At 44.5% G+C, this 18922-nt stretch overlaps 1 protein-coding gene across 1 annotated transcript in view; it reads left to right on the top strand.

The window, feature by feature from the left end:
- Positions 1 to 18922, top strand: part of NUP107 (nucleoporin 107) — a 116117-nt gene that overhangs the window by 28557 nt on the left and 68638 nt on the right. Inside the window, exons 8-14 of the mRNA XM_082252760.1 lie at positions 1086 to 1134; positions 1353 to 1424; positions 8353 to 8441; positions 14289 to 14364; positions 16697 to 16810; positions 18181 to 18271; positions 18404 to 18480. Coding sequence (XP_082108886.1) covers positions 1086 to 1134; positions 1353 to 1424; positions 8353 to 8441; positions 14289 to 14364; positions 16697 to 16810; positions 18181 to 18271; positions 18404 to 18480 — 568 coding nt within the window. The remainder of the gene's footprint in view (positions 1 to 1085; positions 1135 to 1352; positions 1425 to 8352; positions 8442 to 14288; positions 14365 to 16696; positions 16811 to 18180; positions 18272 to 18403; positions 18481 to 18922) is intronic.

Raw genomic sequence — 18922 nt, 5'->3', positions numbered from 1 at the left:
TTTACTTTGGATTTTTTACCATGTGATGTACACAACATACCTTTTGACGTTCAAGGTGCAAAATATGTTTCGAGACGCAATTAAGGAAAGCAATGAATAAAAACAAAATCTTGTGCATAAGCATTCTCTCTCCCAATCACAGCCACCACTCTGCTTAACTGTGGGGATGATCACCTCAGGTCAATGGGGAAATGTTGGGTTTGCACCACACATAGTTTCCCATGATAGCTAAAAAAAAAACACCTCAGATTTAGTCTCATCAGACCAGAGAACTTTCTTCTATGTTTGGGGAGTCTGCCACATGCTGTTTGGTAAACCCCAGAAGTGTATTTTTTTTCTTTTAAGCATTGTCTTTTTTATTTTCTGTCCACCCTTCCATTACGCCCTGCTTACATGCTACAAAGCCCCAAAAGATCCATTTTATTACCAGGTTTCAATGCAGTGAAACAGGAAAAGCAGTTCAAGGTGTATGAAAACTTTTGCAAGGCACTGTATCGGAAGTAAAATTTAGTCTGAACAATCTGCCAATTTGCGGATCGTTAGCTTTTTATTTAGTACAGTTTTTGTCAGAAAAAAATTGTAAGAGCAAGACTGCACATGCTCGGAAACGAAATAATACATACAAAATTCAACACATTACATCACTTCTGAAGTTGAGTTTTGTCGTACGAGAATTTTCGTCTCAAACTAACCTCTTCACTTTTTGATATGAGACTTGCATGCAACAAAAAACAGACAAAAATTCATCCGATAATCTGATCGTGTTTGCAAGGCTTTAGTTTGTGTATTTGCTTCCTTCTGTTATGAATGTATCACTCTCTCCCCATGTACTCTCCTTAGTTATACACTGGTCTTAATTTATGGAGTGGCTGCTGCAGTTGGGTGCAACTGTGTATACTGAAGGAGATCATTTGTAACTAGAGACCCTGACTGATATAAGAAGCCACAGAATTTGAATAAGTATGCAACCGCCACACACAATGAAAATGGGTGCACGATTCTTTCACCTTGCAACCGATACTATTTTGTCTGAATTTAAACTGGTTTATAGATAAAAAATGAATTTCTGAATTTGTGCTTTCCAGAGATCGGATACAGTGTGCAACAGAGGATGAAAATATGTTTGATATTGCAGTAAGTTGTCTATATTTCACATTTTTAAATCTCTGCTGTCTGACGTTAGTGATATAAATCTTGTACAGTTGTACTCCTAAGGGTAAAAAAATCTTGTTCTGTAGGTTTCTTTTTTTTTTTTTTTTGCAGTGATTTATGGGTAGCCTGATATAATTTTTCATGTTTTGTGTTTGGGATTCTTTTAATTGTGCTTGCAATTATTCCTCTCTCGTGTACAGGCACCTAATGCCAGTGAAAAGATGATAATGGATAAACTGTTTGAGCGAGATTCACTTGTTCGTCAGAGCCAGGTAAGGTAATACTTGAATAAAGAGACATCAAGAAGGTTGCATACTATAGCCTTTTAGTAAATAGAACTTTGTTGGTACAGCTGCATTGTTTGTTGGGAACCTTTTGCTGTTGTTTCTCAAGGTTTTGTACAGGTCCCCAGGGACCAAAATTTTGCCCTGTACTGAACTGAATGAATAAAATTACTTAGACTGAATCCCACCGTAGTAGATAGTTTGCCTGCTTATAGAGGCTGTGTTCTTTGTTTTTAAAGGGAACATGTAGGAATAGAGAGTGCGGCGTGCCATTATTGTTTTTGTTTTAAGATGTAGGCTTTGGGCTTGTTACCTTTTTCATACTGACTTGCAAGGATAGATGACATTAGACCTTTTACAAACAGAAGCTTGCTCCAGGTAATGATTGTCCAGGAACCTGCACCTTGAAGTGAAAGTAGCTAGGCTCTGAACATTTAAATATTCTTAAACCGTAGAAGAGCTTTAAAACAAGCTCTCGCTGACCTCAATGGCTGTAGACATTGGGAAGCAATTTGTCTCTCTTGGCACTCGACTCCCTGACACCCCTTCCCAGAGAACCTACTTTGTCATTAAAGATTGGAGGGCTGGGGCGTGGCTGAACCGTTCATGTAGGCAGACGTGTGTTGCCTCGGCTCCGCTATCCTTTGCTAAACAATCCTGAATAGCTGCCCGCTATCTCCACAACAATTGCCCGATTACTTCGCTCCAGGCTCTGCCTACCTCTGGTACCGATCCCAGGGCTCCGGACCTCTCCAGTCGTCATGGCTAATAAGGACGGGTCGCACGCGGCCAAGCAGGCCCAAAATGGCGGTGCTCCGCTGCCTCAGAGGACGGGGAAGGACAAGCAGCCCTCGGCACTCTCCAAGCTGGGGCAGTTCGCCCATGATCCGGCTGCCCGCAGGCAAGCCACCGCCTCCTCTACAGCTGCCTGCAGCCCTCAGGCTGGACATTCGCCTCCCACCCAGGCCCCCTCACCGCCGCCAGTTCACCAGGCCGCAACACCGCCGGGGACCGCAGTGAGTTTCCCTCTGGAGCAGGGGGGGGGGGGGGGGGGGCGAACGGGGTGGATACCGGAGATGCTTCGGAACCTACCCTGCATGATGTTCTGGCAGAGGTCCACACCTATGGTGCCTCCATAACGGTGCTGTCAGCTGAAGTTAAAAGTATGAAGGAGGCGCTGCTGCACATTCGGCAAGACATGCAGAAGATCAGGGAGAGGGCCACGGCGCTGGAGGGCCGAGTTAGTGCGGTGGAGGACGATCTTGGCCCTCTGGCCCAGGATGTCCGGAGGAACATGGCGGGGGTTACCGAAGCCTGGAACAAACTTGAGGATATGGAGAATCGCCTGCGCCGCAGTAACCTGAGGTTATGTGGCATTCCTGAGAAGGCGGAAGGGAAAGACCCGGTAACATTCATTGAACAATGGCTAACCGATAGCTTTTGGTAAAGACAATTTGTCCCTCTTTTTCTCTGTGGAAAGGGCGCACAGAGTGCCGTTCCGTGCTCCTCCACCCGGTGGCCCGGATCGCCCCTTCCTGTTAAAGCTGCTGCACTATAAGGACAGAGACACCATACTGAGACTGGCTAGACAGCAACCTAGACTGGAAATACAAGGTGCGAGAGTCTCCATATACCCTGATTTCTCTGCTGCCCTACAACGACATAGTGCCAAATTCCTGGATGTCAAGAAACGCCTGCGGGCTATCCCTCTTGTGTATTCTATGCTTTACCCTGCCAAACTACGGGTGGTGGCTAATGGTACCGTGCACTTCTTTGACAACCCCAACATGGCGACTAACTGGCTGGATCGACAGGAGGGTCAGCTGAGAGCTGCTGCGGAGAGATGAACTTCTTGCCCTGAATCTCCTTACTTATGCGGGTGGGCTCTCTATGCCCCTCAACAGGAGCCTAGCTGTTTTTTCTTTCCCTAGCTGGATATAGTGCTGCCTGGCTTTGGTTTCATTACCTGTTTGCGGCACTATGATTCACTTGCTTTTACATGTTGTGGGACCTGTGGACATTCATTTACAGGTCTCAGTGTTTGACCGAGTTCGGGCCCTCACTACCTACCCCCACGCCCCACTGGGGCCAACAAACTGTTCCCTGCGGGGCTTAGATGGCCGTGGCCTTGTTTGCTGCCCGCCATCTCCTGTTCTGTGTTCTGTTTTGTCCCTTTTTTGTTTTTTGTTTTTTTCTCAGCTCATTTCATTGGTGGATCCCTCCTTCACGCTCACTGTGCTTATTCGACTTCTCAGGATTGGGTTGTTGTACTCCCCATCACATTATTGCTTCTGTTTCTACTGCCGCCCTGGCCATCCACTGGCGCTCTGATGTTCATACCCCTGGGCAGACTGACCTGCCTCCCTATCTGTTTGATCTGTCCACATGGCTATCGTTGACGGTTCGCTGCTCTCCTGGAATGTGCGGGGACTAGGTGACTCTCGTAAACGCACAGCAGTGATGTCTTTCCTGTTGCTCCATGGACCCACCTTGGTGTGTCTACAGGAGACCCACCTCACTGCGGACTCGGTCGGGAGCCTCCGCTCGCGGGGGTTTCCGGTTCAGTTCCACTCTTTTCATAGTCAATACTCCCGGGTCGTTTCTATTTTAATCGCTGCTACTGCTAAATTTGAATCGCTGGACTCCCTGATACTCGCAGGGTAGATTTTATTTTTCTGGTTGGGTTGTGGGATGTCTTTAAATGTATTATTGCAAATGTGTATGTTCCCCCCCCCCCCCCCCCTCATTTTCTTTTGAGGTGCTAGGGTGCCTGTCTCGGTTCATTGGTAAACACCCCCAGGTCCCAATTTTGGTGCTGGGGGATTTTAACAATATCCTTGACCCGTCCCTGGATTTGCATAAAAGATTTTGTCCTGGAGGACCCAGGATGCCCACTCCCTTTGCCAAGTTCATGGGTGAACTGGGTCTTGAGGACCTTTGGCGCTGTAAACATCCCCTTGAGGCCGGGTTTTCCTGCCACTCCCTGACCCACTCCACGCTGTCCCAAATTGATATAGCCTTTGGGTCTGACTCGCTGCAGTCCCTTACACCTGAGGTGGAATACCTTGCCAGGGGTCTCTCTGACCACTCCCCGTTAAAAGTTTGCCTTACATTTCCGGGCCCTAAGCTACCGATGCACTGGAAATTGAATCCCTTCTGGCTCCAATTGTTCCCGGACCTGACCTCCCTCTCAGAGCAATTAAATAATTTTTTATCGACAACAGGCACTCTGCAGCTCCGGGTGTGGTGTGGGATACTATGAAAGCTTTTTTGCGAGGTTTGTGTATTAGGAAGGTGTCCGCCATCAAGTCTAGGAGCAGACGTTGGGCGCACGATGCCAGTGATGCTGTGCTCCGCGCTGAACAGGAGTTTCTACACTCCCCCACGCCTGATTTGGAGGCCAGATGGTTGGATGCGCAGCGTTTCTTCCGCTCTGTTCAACACCAGCAGGCGGACCATAAACGCTTTTTTGCCTCTCAGGCACACTTTGAGGAGGGGGAAAAGACGGGCCACATGCTCGCTGTCATCTCCAGAGCCCGGAACCCCCCGTCTATTATTCATCGGCTGGCCCTTCCCTCGGGTCGGGTGGCGTCTGATACAGCTTCTATTTTACAGGGATTCGGGGCTTTTTATGAGTATCTGTACTCCTCCAAGGTCTCTTATGCCCCGGGGGACCTCAGACTATTCTTGCAGGGGCTTCACTTGCCGCAGGTTTCCGGAGGGGACCGGGCTGTGCTGGACTCCCCCATTAAATTGGAGGAGCTCCAGGCTGCCATGGCTTCATTCCCCAACTCCAAGGCGCCGGGTACTGATGGTCTCCCCATTAAGCTGTATAAGGCCTTTGGTGGAATCCTACTTCCTGAACTACTTACTGCTCTCCTGGCTGCTTTCGAGGTGGGGGAACTCCCGAGATCCATGTATGACGCGGTAGTAGTGGTCATTTTGAAGCCAGGGAAGGATCCGATTCGACCTGAATCTTACAGACCGATTTCCCTGCTACCCACCGATCTGAAGCTGCTAGCGAAGGTTCTGGCTAACAGGTTGTCTAAAGTGATTGCTAAATTGGTTCACTGGGATCAATCTGGGTTAATACCAGGTCGCTCCACTGCTGCCAATATACGTAGACTGTACCTCAATATGCAATTGCCCCCAGATAATTGTGGACACAGAGTGATACTGTCCCTCGATGCTGCTAAAGCTTTTGATAGTGTGGAGTGGCAGTATCTGTGGATGGCCCTCGAGAGCTTTGGCTTTGGTCCCTCCTTCATACGCTGGATTAAGATTCTATATGGGGCGCCCACGGCCTGTTTGCGGATTAACAGTTCAATTTCCCGCTCGTTTCTGCTCCACAGGGGCACTAGACAGGGGTGCCCGCTGTCGCCCCTGCTCTTTGCCTTAGCCGTGGAACCCCTGGCAGCGGCTATCAGGGCTGATTCGAATATTATAGGTTTTAGGAGAGGTGAGGGGGAGGACAAAATTGCCTTATATGCGGATGACGCGTTATTATTTTTGGGGGACACTTCGGGCTACCTGGTCGCCTTGATGCACTTGATTCGCAGATTCGGCTCCTTCTCTGGTTTCCAGATCAACTGGGATAAGTCTGTTCTGCTCCCGTTGGATCCCCTTGAGGCTACACTGCCCCCTGAGGTGTCGCAGATCTTGGTGGTGGACCAGTTCCGCTATTTGGGAGTGGTTGTCCATCCTGATCTGGGGCGTTATGTTAAGCTTAATGTTCTGCCGTTACTGCATAGGTTCAGGGACAAAATGGCTAGCTGGATTAGGTTGCCTCTGTCTGTGGTTGGCAGATGTAACCTGATCAAAATGATCTGGAACCCGCAGTTGTTGTATGTGCTGCACAACTCCCCGGTGTGGATCCCTATTCATATCTTTAAAAAGTTCAACACGATATACCGTGCTCTGATTTGGAGGAAGTTGTCTCCCAGAATTCTTCTAGAGACGTTGCACGAGTCCAAGGAGAGTGGTGGATTGGCGGTACCAAACCCCTACTACTACTTTCTGTCATCCCAACTGCAGCACTTTACGGGATGGCTGCAGGATGACGACTCTGACTCTGTCAGGCGTGTCCTGGCGGCACACCTGGCGGGGGGACTCTCTGGTTGAATCCCTGGAGGCGGGCACCCTGGGGCTTCTTCCGGGCTGTCCCACCCTCAAGTTGCTAGATAAGGTCTGGCACAGGGCCAGGAGTCACTTTGGCTACAGTGGCTACTCGAGGTACTCACGTATTCTAAACAACGCTCACTATCCCGAACTGGATAAGCTCCGGCTCTCCTTGACCTGGGGTGCCTACGGAGTGAAATATATTTCGCAGTTGTATCGGGGGGACGAATTGAGAGATTTCCAATCTCTCCGTGCTGAGTTTGGGTTGCCCAATTCCCTTTTCTTTCAATACTTGAAGTTGCGCCATGCCATCAGCTCTCAGTTCCGGATCTCCCCATGGGGTCTATGCCGCCCGGTTATACTTACTGACCTGGTGACCACTAGCATTAAGAAGGGGCAGATCTCATCCCTGTACTCGGCCTTTATGGAGCACATTTCGAAAGCCATGTCTTTTAAGTGTAGAGACGCCTGGGCTGCGGATATAGGTCCCATCTCCTCAGAGGAATGGACGGGTATTTTAGAGAACGTACCTAGGGTGTCCCTGTCTTCCTCGCAAAGACTTACGCAACTGTTTATTCTCCACCGGACGTACAGGACCCCTCAACGGCTGTACAGCTGGCAGAGAATAGACTCTCCCCTCTGTCCTAGATGTCAGGCTCACACGGGGACCCTACTGCACATACTGTAGCGGTGCCCGAAGTTGCACCGGTATTGGCATGCGGTGGTGAGGACCATTAACTCACTATGGAAATTGACACTACCTGTGGAGCCGAAGTTGTGTATTTTGGGTTGGCTGGACGAAGAGCTCTATCAACCTGAGGTTCATGCTGCGGTACTCAGGCTTCTCTTTCTGGCCAGAAAGCTGATAGCGTGGCGGTGGATTTCCGCTGTAGCGCCGTCTCATGCTGACTGGATCGAGGAGGTCAGGGTGCTTCTGAACAGGGAACATCTCACTTACAAACACAGGGGAAATGCTTTGAAATTTGACCGTATATGGGGGCCGTGGCTGGACGTTCCTGGTCTGGCTCCCACTCATTTGGTCACCAACCGATTCCTGGGTGGTGTTATCTCCTCCACGTAAGGTATTGGAAACGGTGCTTTTGAGACCCAGAAGGCCTGCAGGGGGGCACTGATCATTGAACACTGGGTAGTGGATACCTATATTTGTGGGAAGTCTTCAATCTTACTGGTTATTTTGTTGGGATTCACCTATTATATCCTTTACTGCTTGAGTTGACATTACCAGTTGGATTTGGGGGATGGGGTGGGTTTGCTGCTTACCATGATTAGATGAGTACATTTCTTCTGTGCCGTTAATGATTCGGATTGCCTTGTAGACTCATGCTATGCCGATGGATATCCTCCCCCCTGTACCCTGGTATTATTATCTACTGTACGCATGTGATGACTTCTCTCGAGATGTGAGCTGGTTTTCTTTGTTTCTTTTGGTTTCTGTCTGGTTTTGTTTTGTATTGTTTGTGACAAAAAAAGTTTTCAATAAAAATTATCTGATTAAAAAGATTGGAGGGCTAAAAGTAGTTACAGCCCTTGGTGCTAAAAGCTATTGTTTTGGCACTCTGCCTTCTTAGGTGGTACAAACTATTGTGTAATGATCACAAACAGGGTGAGTATGAAGTAGGGTCAGCATGGATGCTTCCTGCTGGTGTACCAACATAATCTGGATGCCTGAAACCTACATGCAGATTAATTCTTTGTCTGTAAATGCATGTAGCAACCTTCATCTTTATTTATAGAAATATGACATTTCAGAAATTCTAATGGTATTTTCTGTTTTCAGTTGGTAGTGGACTGGCTAGAAAGTATAGCTAAAGAAGATGTTGGGGACTTCTCTGAAAATATTGAGTATTATGCTAAAGCAGTATACTGGTATGTACACACAAGTTTATGTATTAAGTGTTTCAGTATGTTACTTGAATGTAATATTCTCAGTGTTTTAGTCACAGTCAAACACAGTATGACTGACTGACTGATTTTATCGAGTGTTACATGAAAGTTAAATATTTGTGTTCCTTCTGTGCAAAGAAAACTTGCTGAGGGACATTTATCAAAACTGTCTTACTGTTTGTGGTAGCTAAACTGTTGCACATTTTCTTTATGCATTTTTTTGAACTGAAATACATGTGCAGATTTTTAAAAAGTTCCCCTTGGCACTTCTGCTGCAAATTCTGCAACAGTTGAGGTTGAATTTCATGGCTAAATAATTGTGTTTCAACAGAGAAAATAGGTGGGCATTTGCTTTTTTGCTGCATGCTCACACAATGCTAAAACTGTCACTTGGGTCATAAAACAGACTCTGATTAATGCTAACATTTTTTTGTTGATAAGCAACTGTGTTTCAACCTTGTCCTTAGCAACAGCCCGAATTGTTGCAAATTGAACTGATCATACTAGACTCAGGCTTTCTTAAAATCATTATGACACAAGTGTCCTTAGGTGATTGATTTCTTCTCTCTACTGAAAAAAAAAGCATACTTTCTTGCATAGTTTTTTTTTTCTCTTTCTATCTCACACACTAGATGATTTCTTCCAGCTGCACCATAGCTACTGAGGCTTTTTATGCAGCTTCCTGATCAGTGAAATCTTCGGCAGAGTGGAATTCCAGTCCTAGCCCTGTTTACTTTTAAAACTGTCCCCTGCCCCCTCCTAACACCTATGCTTAATAACATATGTGTGAAAGATCTGTATCCCATGTTTCAGCCAGCGTTGCTGCAGGGGGGAGAACGCGCTCCGACAACAGCTAGTAAAGCTTGAAGCCATGACGCCCAAATGCTTCAATGGCCCATCCGTTGTCGGCTCTCACTCGGAAAGGACTGAAAATAAGTTGGTATACAGCTCTTTCTTACATAGCTTAGTAAACATAGGTGTTAGTGGGGGAGAAAGAAAGGGTTTTTTTTTTTTTTATCAGAGTATGGGTCAAGCCTGCAATTCCACTTTAAAGGACAACTCTCCACTGTTGGCAGCATGTTATACCTGTATTTAGGTTGTGACGTAACATATTGCTAAGCTCCTCAACCCACAAACCCCTACCCCACCCCATGACAGCAGGTGAGGATTCCTCTCCCCCGCAGCCACTGTCCCTTTTTAAAATCAATGTGGAAGATGGTGGACTTGTAGTCCTTAATGGACTACGACTGTGCTGATCAGTGCCCTCTTGGTTCAGACACTTCCTGAAGCTTAGTAACGAAGTTTATACAGGGGTATGGGCAGAGAGCTGTAGAAAGAGTGCCCAGAAGCCTGCCATTGCACCTTTGATCCATGTTATTAATTGTGGGATACTGAGATTTTACAGGCACCTGTGTGAAAAATAAATAAGTAAATACACTTTTTTTTTCACCTGGAAAAACACATGCGTTGATTATTTTTTCTTAAAGGTTAGCTTAGCCTTTTAAGGATTCCTCTGCCCATAGTCACATGGAACTTCTATTGTACACAGCTCTGGGAATGACTTTGTGTACACACTTTTTGGCAAATTTCTAGGATGAGCCTTCTCTCTGTACACATGTGCAGGATTCCCAGGTAATTGCTGGTAAGCTGAACTCCCCTGCAAGAAATGCCTTGACCATTTACCCTTTGAAGACAAATGTCTGTTTCGTCCTTCCTTGGATAAGTACATTTAGGAGGACACGGGAAAGCAAGCATATTCTCCTCCCCAGAAGAAAAGGTCTAATTCCTCTACCATTAGGGATACTACCACTGATGTTGGGAAAGCGAAGTCCAAGACAGAAACATACTTTTGGAAGAAGACCTTGCCTTTTAAACAAGCCAGAACTGCATTCAAGGCCTCTGCACAGTGATGCGGCACCGCCTCTTCTCAAAGCAGAAGAACGTCTCCTGGTCTTTGCTTTTTTTTTTTTTGTCCCAGAACATCTTGAACACCTAGGTCCAATTTGTTTCCATGGGCTAAAAACTGTAGTTTCACACTTTTCTTCCTCCCCTCTTCATGCTCCCCAAATTATCTCCTTCCTTGCTACAGCAGGTGGATTAACAGCTTTTGAGTCAGAGAGTCATACCCCTGTACCACCAGGAGAATGCTTTAAAGATTCTACTCAAAACTCTTCACGGATCTTAAACCAAATGGAGGAGTTTGGCCTATACTGAATTTTTAAAGAATGGTTTCCCCTTCTGGGCATTTTCTGGCCTCAGTAGGCATCCGGGATGCCTATCTGCATATTCCCCAGCCCACAAAAGTCCTCACAGGACCCATTTAGCAGATTGATGCTGGACACAAATTTGCCAAGAACCTCTCTGCCTTGAGGCCACTGATATGCCAGGAAACCCTCTGTTGGTGCATGTATAGGGATCTCATCGTAGCCTTTTTTTTGAGGTGTATTATACCCAGTTTCACTCCATTACAACTCCAACATTCTTGCGATGTGAGACAAACGGGCTCAGTCCTTATGCTACCTTTTGGGAAACCCTTTCCTCCACAATTGTGGTCGGTTGTAAGGATGGATGTGGGTGGGGTTGGGAAGCAGTCCTGAACACTTTGATGCATGCGACTTGGTCACCTTCCAGTCAGCTCTCTGGAACTCTGTTGTTCCACTCTAAGGGAAGCAGACTTGATTCTTTCTTGAGCAGAACTTCACTTTCCAATCCTGTTTGCTGTCCACATTCCAGGTGTGGAAAATTGGTGGGCAGACTCTCAGCTGTCAGCGTCTAGTTCTGGCTTAATAGGCTTGCCATCCAAAGGTTTTTCAAGCCCTTTGCTACAGGTGGGGAACACCAGATGTGGACCTCCTGGGGTCCAAACTCCGCAACAAACTTGTACAGGTTTGTCACAATGGACCCTCAGTGGATACTCTGGTGACAGCGTGGGATCAGTTCAACCTGATCTATGTCTTCCCATACCTTTGCTCTACAGAGGTGGTAAGGAAGGCATTTTGGTGATCCCTCATAGCACTGAATTGGCCCAGATGAACATGATACACAGACCTAATCCAGCTCCTGGTATCAAGTTTGGCAGGGGGGAGTAAAACTAAAAAACTAAAATAATGTGGTTGCATAAGTGTGCACACCCTCCTATAACTGGGGATGTAGCTGTGTTCAGAATTAAGTAATTGTATTCAAACACATGTTAAATAAGAGCCAGTACACACCTGCCATCAATTAAAGTGCCTCTGATTAACCCCAAATAAAGTTCTAGTAGGTCTTTCCTGACATTTTCTTAGTTGTATCCTACAGCAAAAGCCATGGTCTGCAGAGAGCTTCCAAAACATCTGAGGGATCTCATTGTCAAAAGGTATCAGTCAGAGGAGAAGGGTACAAAAGCATTTCCAAGGCATTAGATATACCATGGAACACAGTGAAAACAGTTATCAAGTGGAGAAAATATGGCACAACGGTGATATTACCAAGAACTGGGTGTCCCTCCAAAATTTATGAAAAGTTGAGAAGAAAACTGGTCAGAGGTTGCCAAGAGGTCTACTGCAACATTGAGGGGGCTGCAGGAAAATCTGGCAAGTACTGGCTGTGTGGCAGGTGTGACAACAATCTCCCAAATTCTTCATATCGTCTGGACTATGGGGTAGAGTAGCAGACGGAAACCTTTTCTTATGAAGTAAAACATCCAAACCGGGCTAAATTTTGCAAAAACACATCTGAAGTCTTCCAAAAGCATGTGCGAAAAGGTGTTATGATCTGATGAAACCAAGGTTGAACTTTTTGGCCATAATTCCAAAAGATATGTTTGGCACAAAAAAACATTGCACATCACCAAAAGAACACCATGCCCACAGTGAAGCATGGTGGTGGTCTCACCATGCTTTGGGCCTTTTTTCAGCTGGAACAGGGGCCATAGTCACGGTAGAGGGAATTATGAACAGTTTCAAATACCAGTCAATATTGGCACAAAACCTTCAGGCTAGAAAGCTGAACATGAGGAGGAACTTCATCTTTCAGCATGAAAACGACCCGAAGCATACATCCAAATCAACAAAGGAATGGCTTCACCAGAAGAATGTTAAAGTTTTGGAATGGCCCAGCCAGAGCCCAGACCTGAATCTGATTTGAAAATCTGTGGGGTGATCTGAAGAAGGCTGTGCACAGGAGATGCTCCCACAATCTGACAGATTTGGAGTGTTTACAAAGAATGAGAAAATATTGGCAAGTCAAGGTGTGCCATGCTGATACTCATACCCAAAAGACTGAGTGCTGTAATAAAATCCAAAAGGTGCTTCAACAAAGTATTAGTTTGAGGTTGTTCACACTTATACAACAATATTATTTTAGTTTTTCATTTTTACATCCCTCCACCTAAAAGATTTCCGTTTGTTGTTCAACTGAGTTGTACATTTTTTAAGTCACATTACAGGTAGAGAAAGTTAAATGATTAATCTTTGTCATTTTTTACAGAAACCTGACATTTTAACAGGGGTGTGTAGACTTTTTATAGCTTGCATCTTTCCCTTTTTTGCCCCTCCAACCTCTTGCCCCTACCCTTTTGAGATCTCAGTCTGGTTCTCTTGCCTCTTCAGGAGCTGCACTTTGAACCTATCGCGGATATTGCCTTGTCTGTACTTACCCATCAGGTGGTTTTCCTTGTGGTCATCACCTCTATAAAGGGATGCCCTCCAGAAATCCATTGGGAGGGGTGCTTCTGGAGGCAGCACGGTGTGGGGGGGCACGCACCTGGAGACAGCATGGTGAGGGGGAGCGTGCGGCAGCACGGACGGGGGAGCGCCTGGAGGCAGCATGAATGGACGGAGGGGGGGGGGGGAGCGTCTAGAGGCAGGACAGATGGATGTGGGGGTTGCTTTCCACAGAATTCAGACACACTGCGTTTTTGCACTGCGTTTTTGCACAGTCGACTGCATGAGAAAAGACTGACCACGTTGTCATGGATCAGCAGATATGATGGTAAGTATGCGGTCAGGAAGGAAGGCACAGGTAGGATCAACCAGGTATTATTCAACATAGGAAGGAGTAAATAACATTGCATTAGTACAGCTCATGTTCACTTTTTTTAAGACAGCACCAGCTTTTTTTTTTTTCTATATAAGGTTTACAAACACTTTAACAGGGAATGGCCAGCAGAGTTGTGAAGCTAAACTTCCACAAGCTAATAGAATGTCCTTAATCAATGTGTCATAGTGGTAGTGTAGAGAATTGTTTTGACAAATACTGACAGTATCCCCATAATCAAAAAAAAAAAAGAAAATCCTTATCTTAGCAGGAGAGGAGAAAAAAAAGATAAACTTAAAAAATATAGAGGTGTTTAACTCTTTCTTCTTTTAAGGCCAGTTCACACCATAGTTACAGGGTAACTATTGCTGAATCAAAGCAGTACATGTAATTTGAACCCATATTGAGAAATAACATTCAAAATGAAAATAAATGGTGGGTAATTAGAGTTAAAAGAAAAAAAATTCTGCCAGCACTATCACACTGTGAAGAATTTCCAATAATCTAAGAGTTCCAAAGGATTGGGCAATACCCATTGCGCTAGAGTGTCTAGCAATAGGCCACTCTGGTACAAAGTTTATGCCTGTTCTCTCCATTGCCAAGAAGTTAGGAGGCACTAGGAAGTAGGATTTTTGTTAAAATGTAGGCACCACCAAGAACCTTTTGTTGCTACCCAACATTTTTTTTTTTTTTGACCATTTGTGTGGAGATTCATATTGGTACAATGGCCCACAGGTGACTCATTCTGTATAAGAAAATAACTGAACTGAGGCCAGAGCTATCCATGACATTTCTGTTTTATTTTAATTTAAGGGAGAATACTCTGTCCTCATTGAAAAAAAGAAGTATTTCAGTACTAGGCAGTGCTCGTCCCCTGGTCTCTGAACTGGTAAGTATAAATTGTAAAGTTGTGGAGTTGAGGTTTAGAACCATTGAAACACTTTACATGCGCATGGATTAAAAACCTCATTGTACAATATATAATTTACCACCTCAATACAAGGCACTTATACCCTCTTCCTGCCCAGACCAATTTTCAGCTTTCAGTGCTCTCACACTTTGAATGACAATCAGTCATGCAACACTGTACCCAGACAACATTTTTATCATATTTTTACCACACAAATAGACTTTCTTTTGGTAGTTATTTAATCACTGCTGGTCTTTATTTTTTGAGATTTAAGTGAAAAAAGAGCGAAAATTTGGAGAAACTTTATTTTTAGTTTTATATTATAAAATTTTGCCAAGAAGTCCTATTTCTTTATAAATTTGGGCAAAATGTATACTGCTACATATCTTTGGTAAAAAAAATAGCCCAAATTAGCATATATTATTTAGTCTGTGTGAACAAGCTATGGTGCCAATCATTGAAAAATGATCACACCTGATGTACTGACGGCTCTCATTTTTTTAGACATTAACAAGCCAGTACAAATACCCCCCCCCCCCCCCCAAATGACCCCTTGTTGGAAAGTAGACAATCCAAGGTATTTAGTAAGAGTCATAGTGGGGTTTTTTTAAGTTGTAATTTTTTCCCCAAAATTCTTGGGAAAATTTAAGAATTTCTTTTACACAAAATTGTCATATTAGGTTATTTTTCACACACAGCATATGCATACTTGCAATTACACCCCAAAAATACATTCTGCTACTCCTCCTGAGTATGAGGATACCACATGTAAGACTTTTACATAGGCTGGCCACATACAGAGTAGAGCTGCACAATTAATCGTTTAGAAAAATTGTGATTTCGATTTCCCCCCCTCTCCCAATCTTAAAACAACATGTCCCAGATTCTCACTGAGCGGTTCTCTGCTACCTCACAGCTGTCAAAAAAAAAAAAAGAGACTCCAGCAAATGTTTATCAACATTGTTAAGGCTGCTGGATAAGGCCCCGTTCACACTGGGGCGATCCGACTTCCCGGGGCGACCTCACAGGTCGGGGCGCGCTGCTCGCACCGCGACCTTCGGAGCGGCCGGCACGAACTTCATAACATTGAAGTCAATGCAGGTCGCCCCAAAGAAGCTCCGGACCCTTTTTCTAAGTCGGAGCGACTTGTGTCGCTCCTATTAGAACGGGTCCACAGCTTCTCTATGCCAGGCGACCTGTCAGGCGACCAGGTCGCCCCAGTGTGAACACAATGTTTTAAAATGTATCCTTTTGTTTTTAGATCAAAATAATGAACTTCTGTCTGTAAAGGAGGGCAGATTAACTTCTTTAAGACTAAAGCCCCTTTCACACGGACCATTCAGGTCCGCCTGTCAGTTTTTCAGGTGGATCTGAACGGATGCCCCATGCATTTCTATGGGGCATCGGATGTCGGTGAGGACATGTCCGCTGACATCCGTTTCGATCCGGTCTGTCAAATATGGACGGATGGAAACCCTATTTTCCATACGTCCAGCAGATGGGATCGAATGAGAATGGACAGAGGGGGTCCGTTCCCATCCAATTTCCCCCATAGAGAATAGCGGGGACCTGACAGCTCTGTCTCCGCACACAGCGCAGAGACAGAGCTGCCATCTGCCTGCTCATCAGAGGATCGGCAGATCGATCCCCCGCTGAGAAATTAGTCTGCCGACGGACTCCAAGTGTGAAAGGGGCCTTAGCCTTTTTCTGACACTTGTTGCTTGAAAGTTAAAATCAGTATTTTTTGCTAGAAAATTAGTTAGAACCCCCAAACATATACCACTATAATTATTATTATTATTTTTTTTTAGCAGAGACCCTAGAGAATAAAATGGCGATTGTTGCAATATTTTATGTCCCACTGTGTTTGCGCAGAAGTCTTTCAAACGCATTTTTTTAGGACAAAATACACTTCAAAAGTTTTATTGTAAATCAGAGTTTATCCTTTCGGTATTTTTAGAGAGCATTTCTGTCATACCTATCGAAAATTGCTCTGTCTAATACCTCTGCTTGTGTCCTGTAGTGGTCTCACTTCAATCTAGGCCATGCAACTTTCATTTTATGAATGACCTTTCCAAGCAATTTGTTTAGTTTATCAGAGACTTAAATTAAAACATTCCGTGTTGCTTCCTGCAGTCACCCAACCTACCATTCACCGACTGGTATTTTGTAGCACAGAGGTCACATGGGCTGTTCTATAGATAATTTGTTACATGAGACTTGGTGTACTGCAATTTGTTCCCCACTGATGTACAAATAGATATGTAAATTATGGTAAACAGAATGACGTTGTTTTTGTTAACTTTCTTAGGATCCCGATGCCCCCATTAGACAAAAACTTCCTCTGGATGACCTGGATCGTGAAGATGACGTCAGACTTCTAAAATATCTCTTCACATTGATCAGAGCTGGCATGACCGATGAGGTATGATGTGCCGATGATCCCTTTTTTCCTGCATTTACCTTCTTTAGCTCTAGAACTGTTGTAGTCCAAATATGTTTTGGCTTGAAACTGTTAATTTGAAATATTTGCTTAGTATTTGCAAATGTTCATGTATTCTCTATTATGGTGGTCTTAATTTTAAATTATATAAATGCAGCAGTGTGCTTCATTAAATATGTCAATGAGACGTGTGTGGTAAATTTATTACAAGCAATAAAAAAAAAAATAAGTTGTGGTATTTGGATTTAAAAAAATTTTGGCACAATGAGGGAATCCTACAGACCAGGATATAGTGTCAATAGAAATAAAAGAAGTATTATATATCTTGTTTACAAGGCTTTCCAGTCTGGAGATATGTTTGTACATAAATGATCTTCTTAAAGTAGTTGTAAAGGCTGAAGGTTTTTGTGCAAGTATATCCAGCCCCCTACTTACGTGAAAAGAAAGGAAGAGGAGGCGCGAACACCTAGTGCATTACCCGTGGTCAATATTGCAAAATTTTTAATAAAAATGCCAAATGCATACTCACAGACGTAAAGATAAAATCATGTTACAAGAATCCACCATGTGTGAACTGGAACAAGTCCTTCAGTCAGGACCGCTAATGCGTTTTCGGGGGTCAGGGGTCAGGCCCCCTTCCTCACATGCCATGTGGTAAGACCAGCTCTGAGGGAGGGGGCCTGACCCCCGAAACGCGTTAGCGGTCCTGACTGAAGGACTTGTTCCAGTTCACACATGGTGGATTCTTGTAACATGATTTTATCTTTACGTCTGTGAGTATGCATTTGGCATTTTTATTAAAAATTTTGCAATATTGACCACGGGTAATGCACTAGGTGTTCGCGCCTCCTCTTCCTTTCTTTTCTATGTACCCATGTTGGAGTTCCCTGCCTGAGGAGAGCAGCACGCCAGTCTTCCCCTTCGGAGTGAGCGCTAGGCTGAATTTTTGTACTTTGGTTATTGCCCTACTTACGTGAGCCTGATCTTAAACCAGAGATGTGCACAAGAGCAGCGTCTCTCTATGCTTTCTCCCTTGATAGCAGCTGGAGTCATTGGCTCCAACTGATGTCAATCAAAATCTGTGGCAGGGGGTGGGGCAGAGCCATCCTTTCTGTTTCAATAGACGCAGACAAGGTGGCTCCAAAGAAGGCGGCTTACTATGGGGGCACTTGCCAAAGAGGAGGAGCCAGGAGGGCCATGAGGGGACCTAAGGAGAGGAGCAATGGGGCTGCGCTGTGCGGTGTCATTGCACAGAGCAGGTGAGTATAACGTGTTTTTTTTTTTTTTTTAAATTGTAGGTGTATTTAAGTGCGAGTAAGCCCATTAATGAATGTATTTTGTGATCTTGTTAGGCCCAGCGCTTGTGTAAGCGATGCGGTCAGTCCTGGCGAGCAGCAACACTGGAAGGATGGAAGCTTTATCATGATCCAAATATAACAGGAGGTTAATTTTTTTTTTTTTTTTTATCCTAATCTTTCCATAACTTCCACTTCGTACTTTTTTTTTTTTTTTTGTGTATTTTTCATAGTTTGCTATCCTTTTTATTATAATTTTATCATATTATTTTTGTTGCAGGTGGTGAGTTGCAGCCAGTGGAAGGAAATCCACACCGATGTGTGTGGAAAGCTTGTTGTTGGCGTATGGCAGATGATGTAAGCCATTGCTATATACAGTTTAACTGTGTTCCACCACACAAAATATTGTTGCCTTCTAACATTTTCACTTCCTCTCCACCAGTCATTTTGTCTTTTACATACTGCAGAGGGATTAACAGTATTCAGATGTGTGTGTGTGTGTGTGTATATAATTCCAGGAAATATATTTAGCTAATTTATTGTTTGATAACGGATATATTCACAATTGTTTAGAAATAAGATATAGTCTTTCTGGATCAATTATCGTGCATGTCTTGTGAGCTGCTATGTATTCTTACTCTAATAATCAGCTGCCAGCACCCTAACACACTCCCATCTGTATGTGTAACAATACCAATCACTATTTTGGTGCAGCGCTATCTCCCAGTTTTGTGTCATATCCAATAGTGAACATATTAAAATATTAAATAATACTTAAAGCGGAGTTCCACCTAAAACA

The sequence above is a fragment of the Pelophylax lessonae genome, assembly GCF_965119305.1.
Source record: "Pelophylax lessonae genome assembly, chromosome: 4".
NCBI lineage: Eukaryota > Metazoa > Chordata > Amphibia > Anura > Ranidae > Pelophylax > Pelophylax lessonae.
This window is presented reverse-complemented; position numbering and strand designations above follow the sequence as displayed.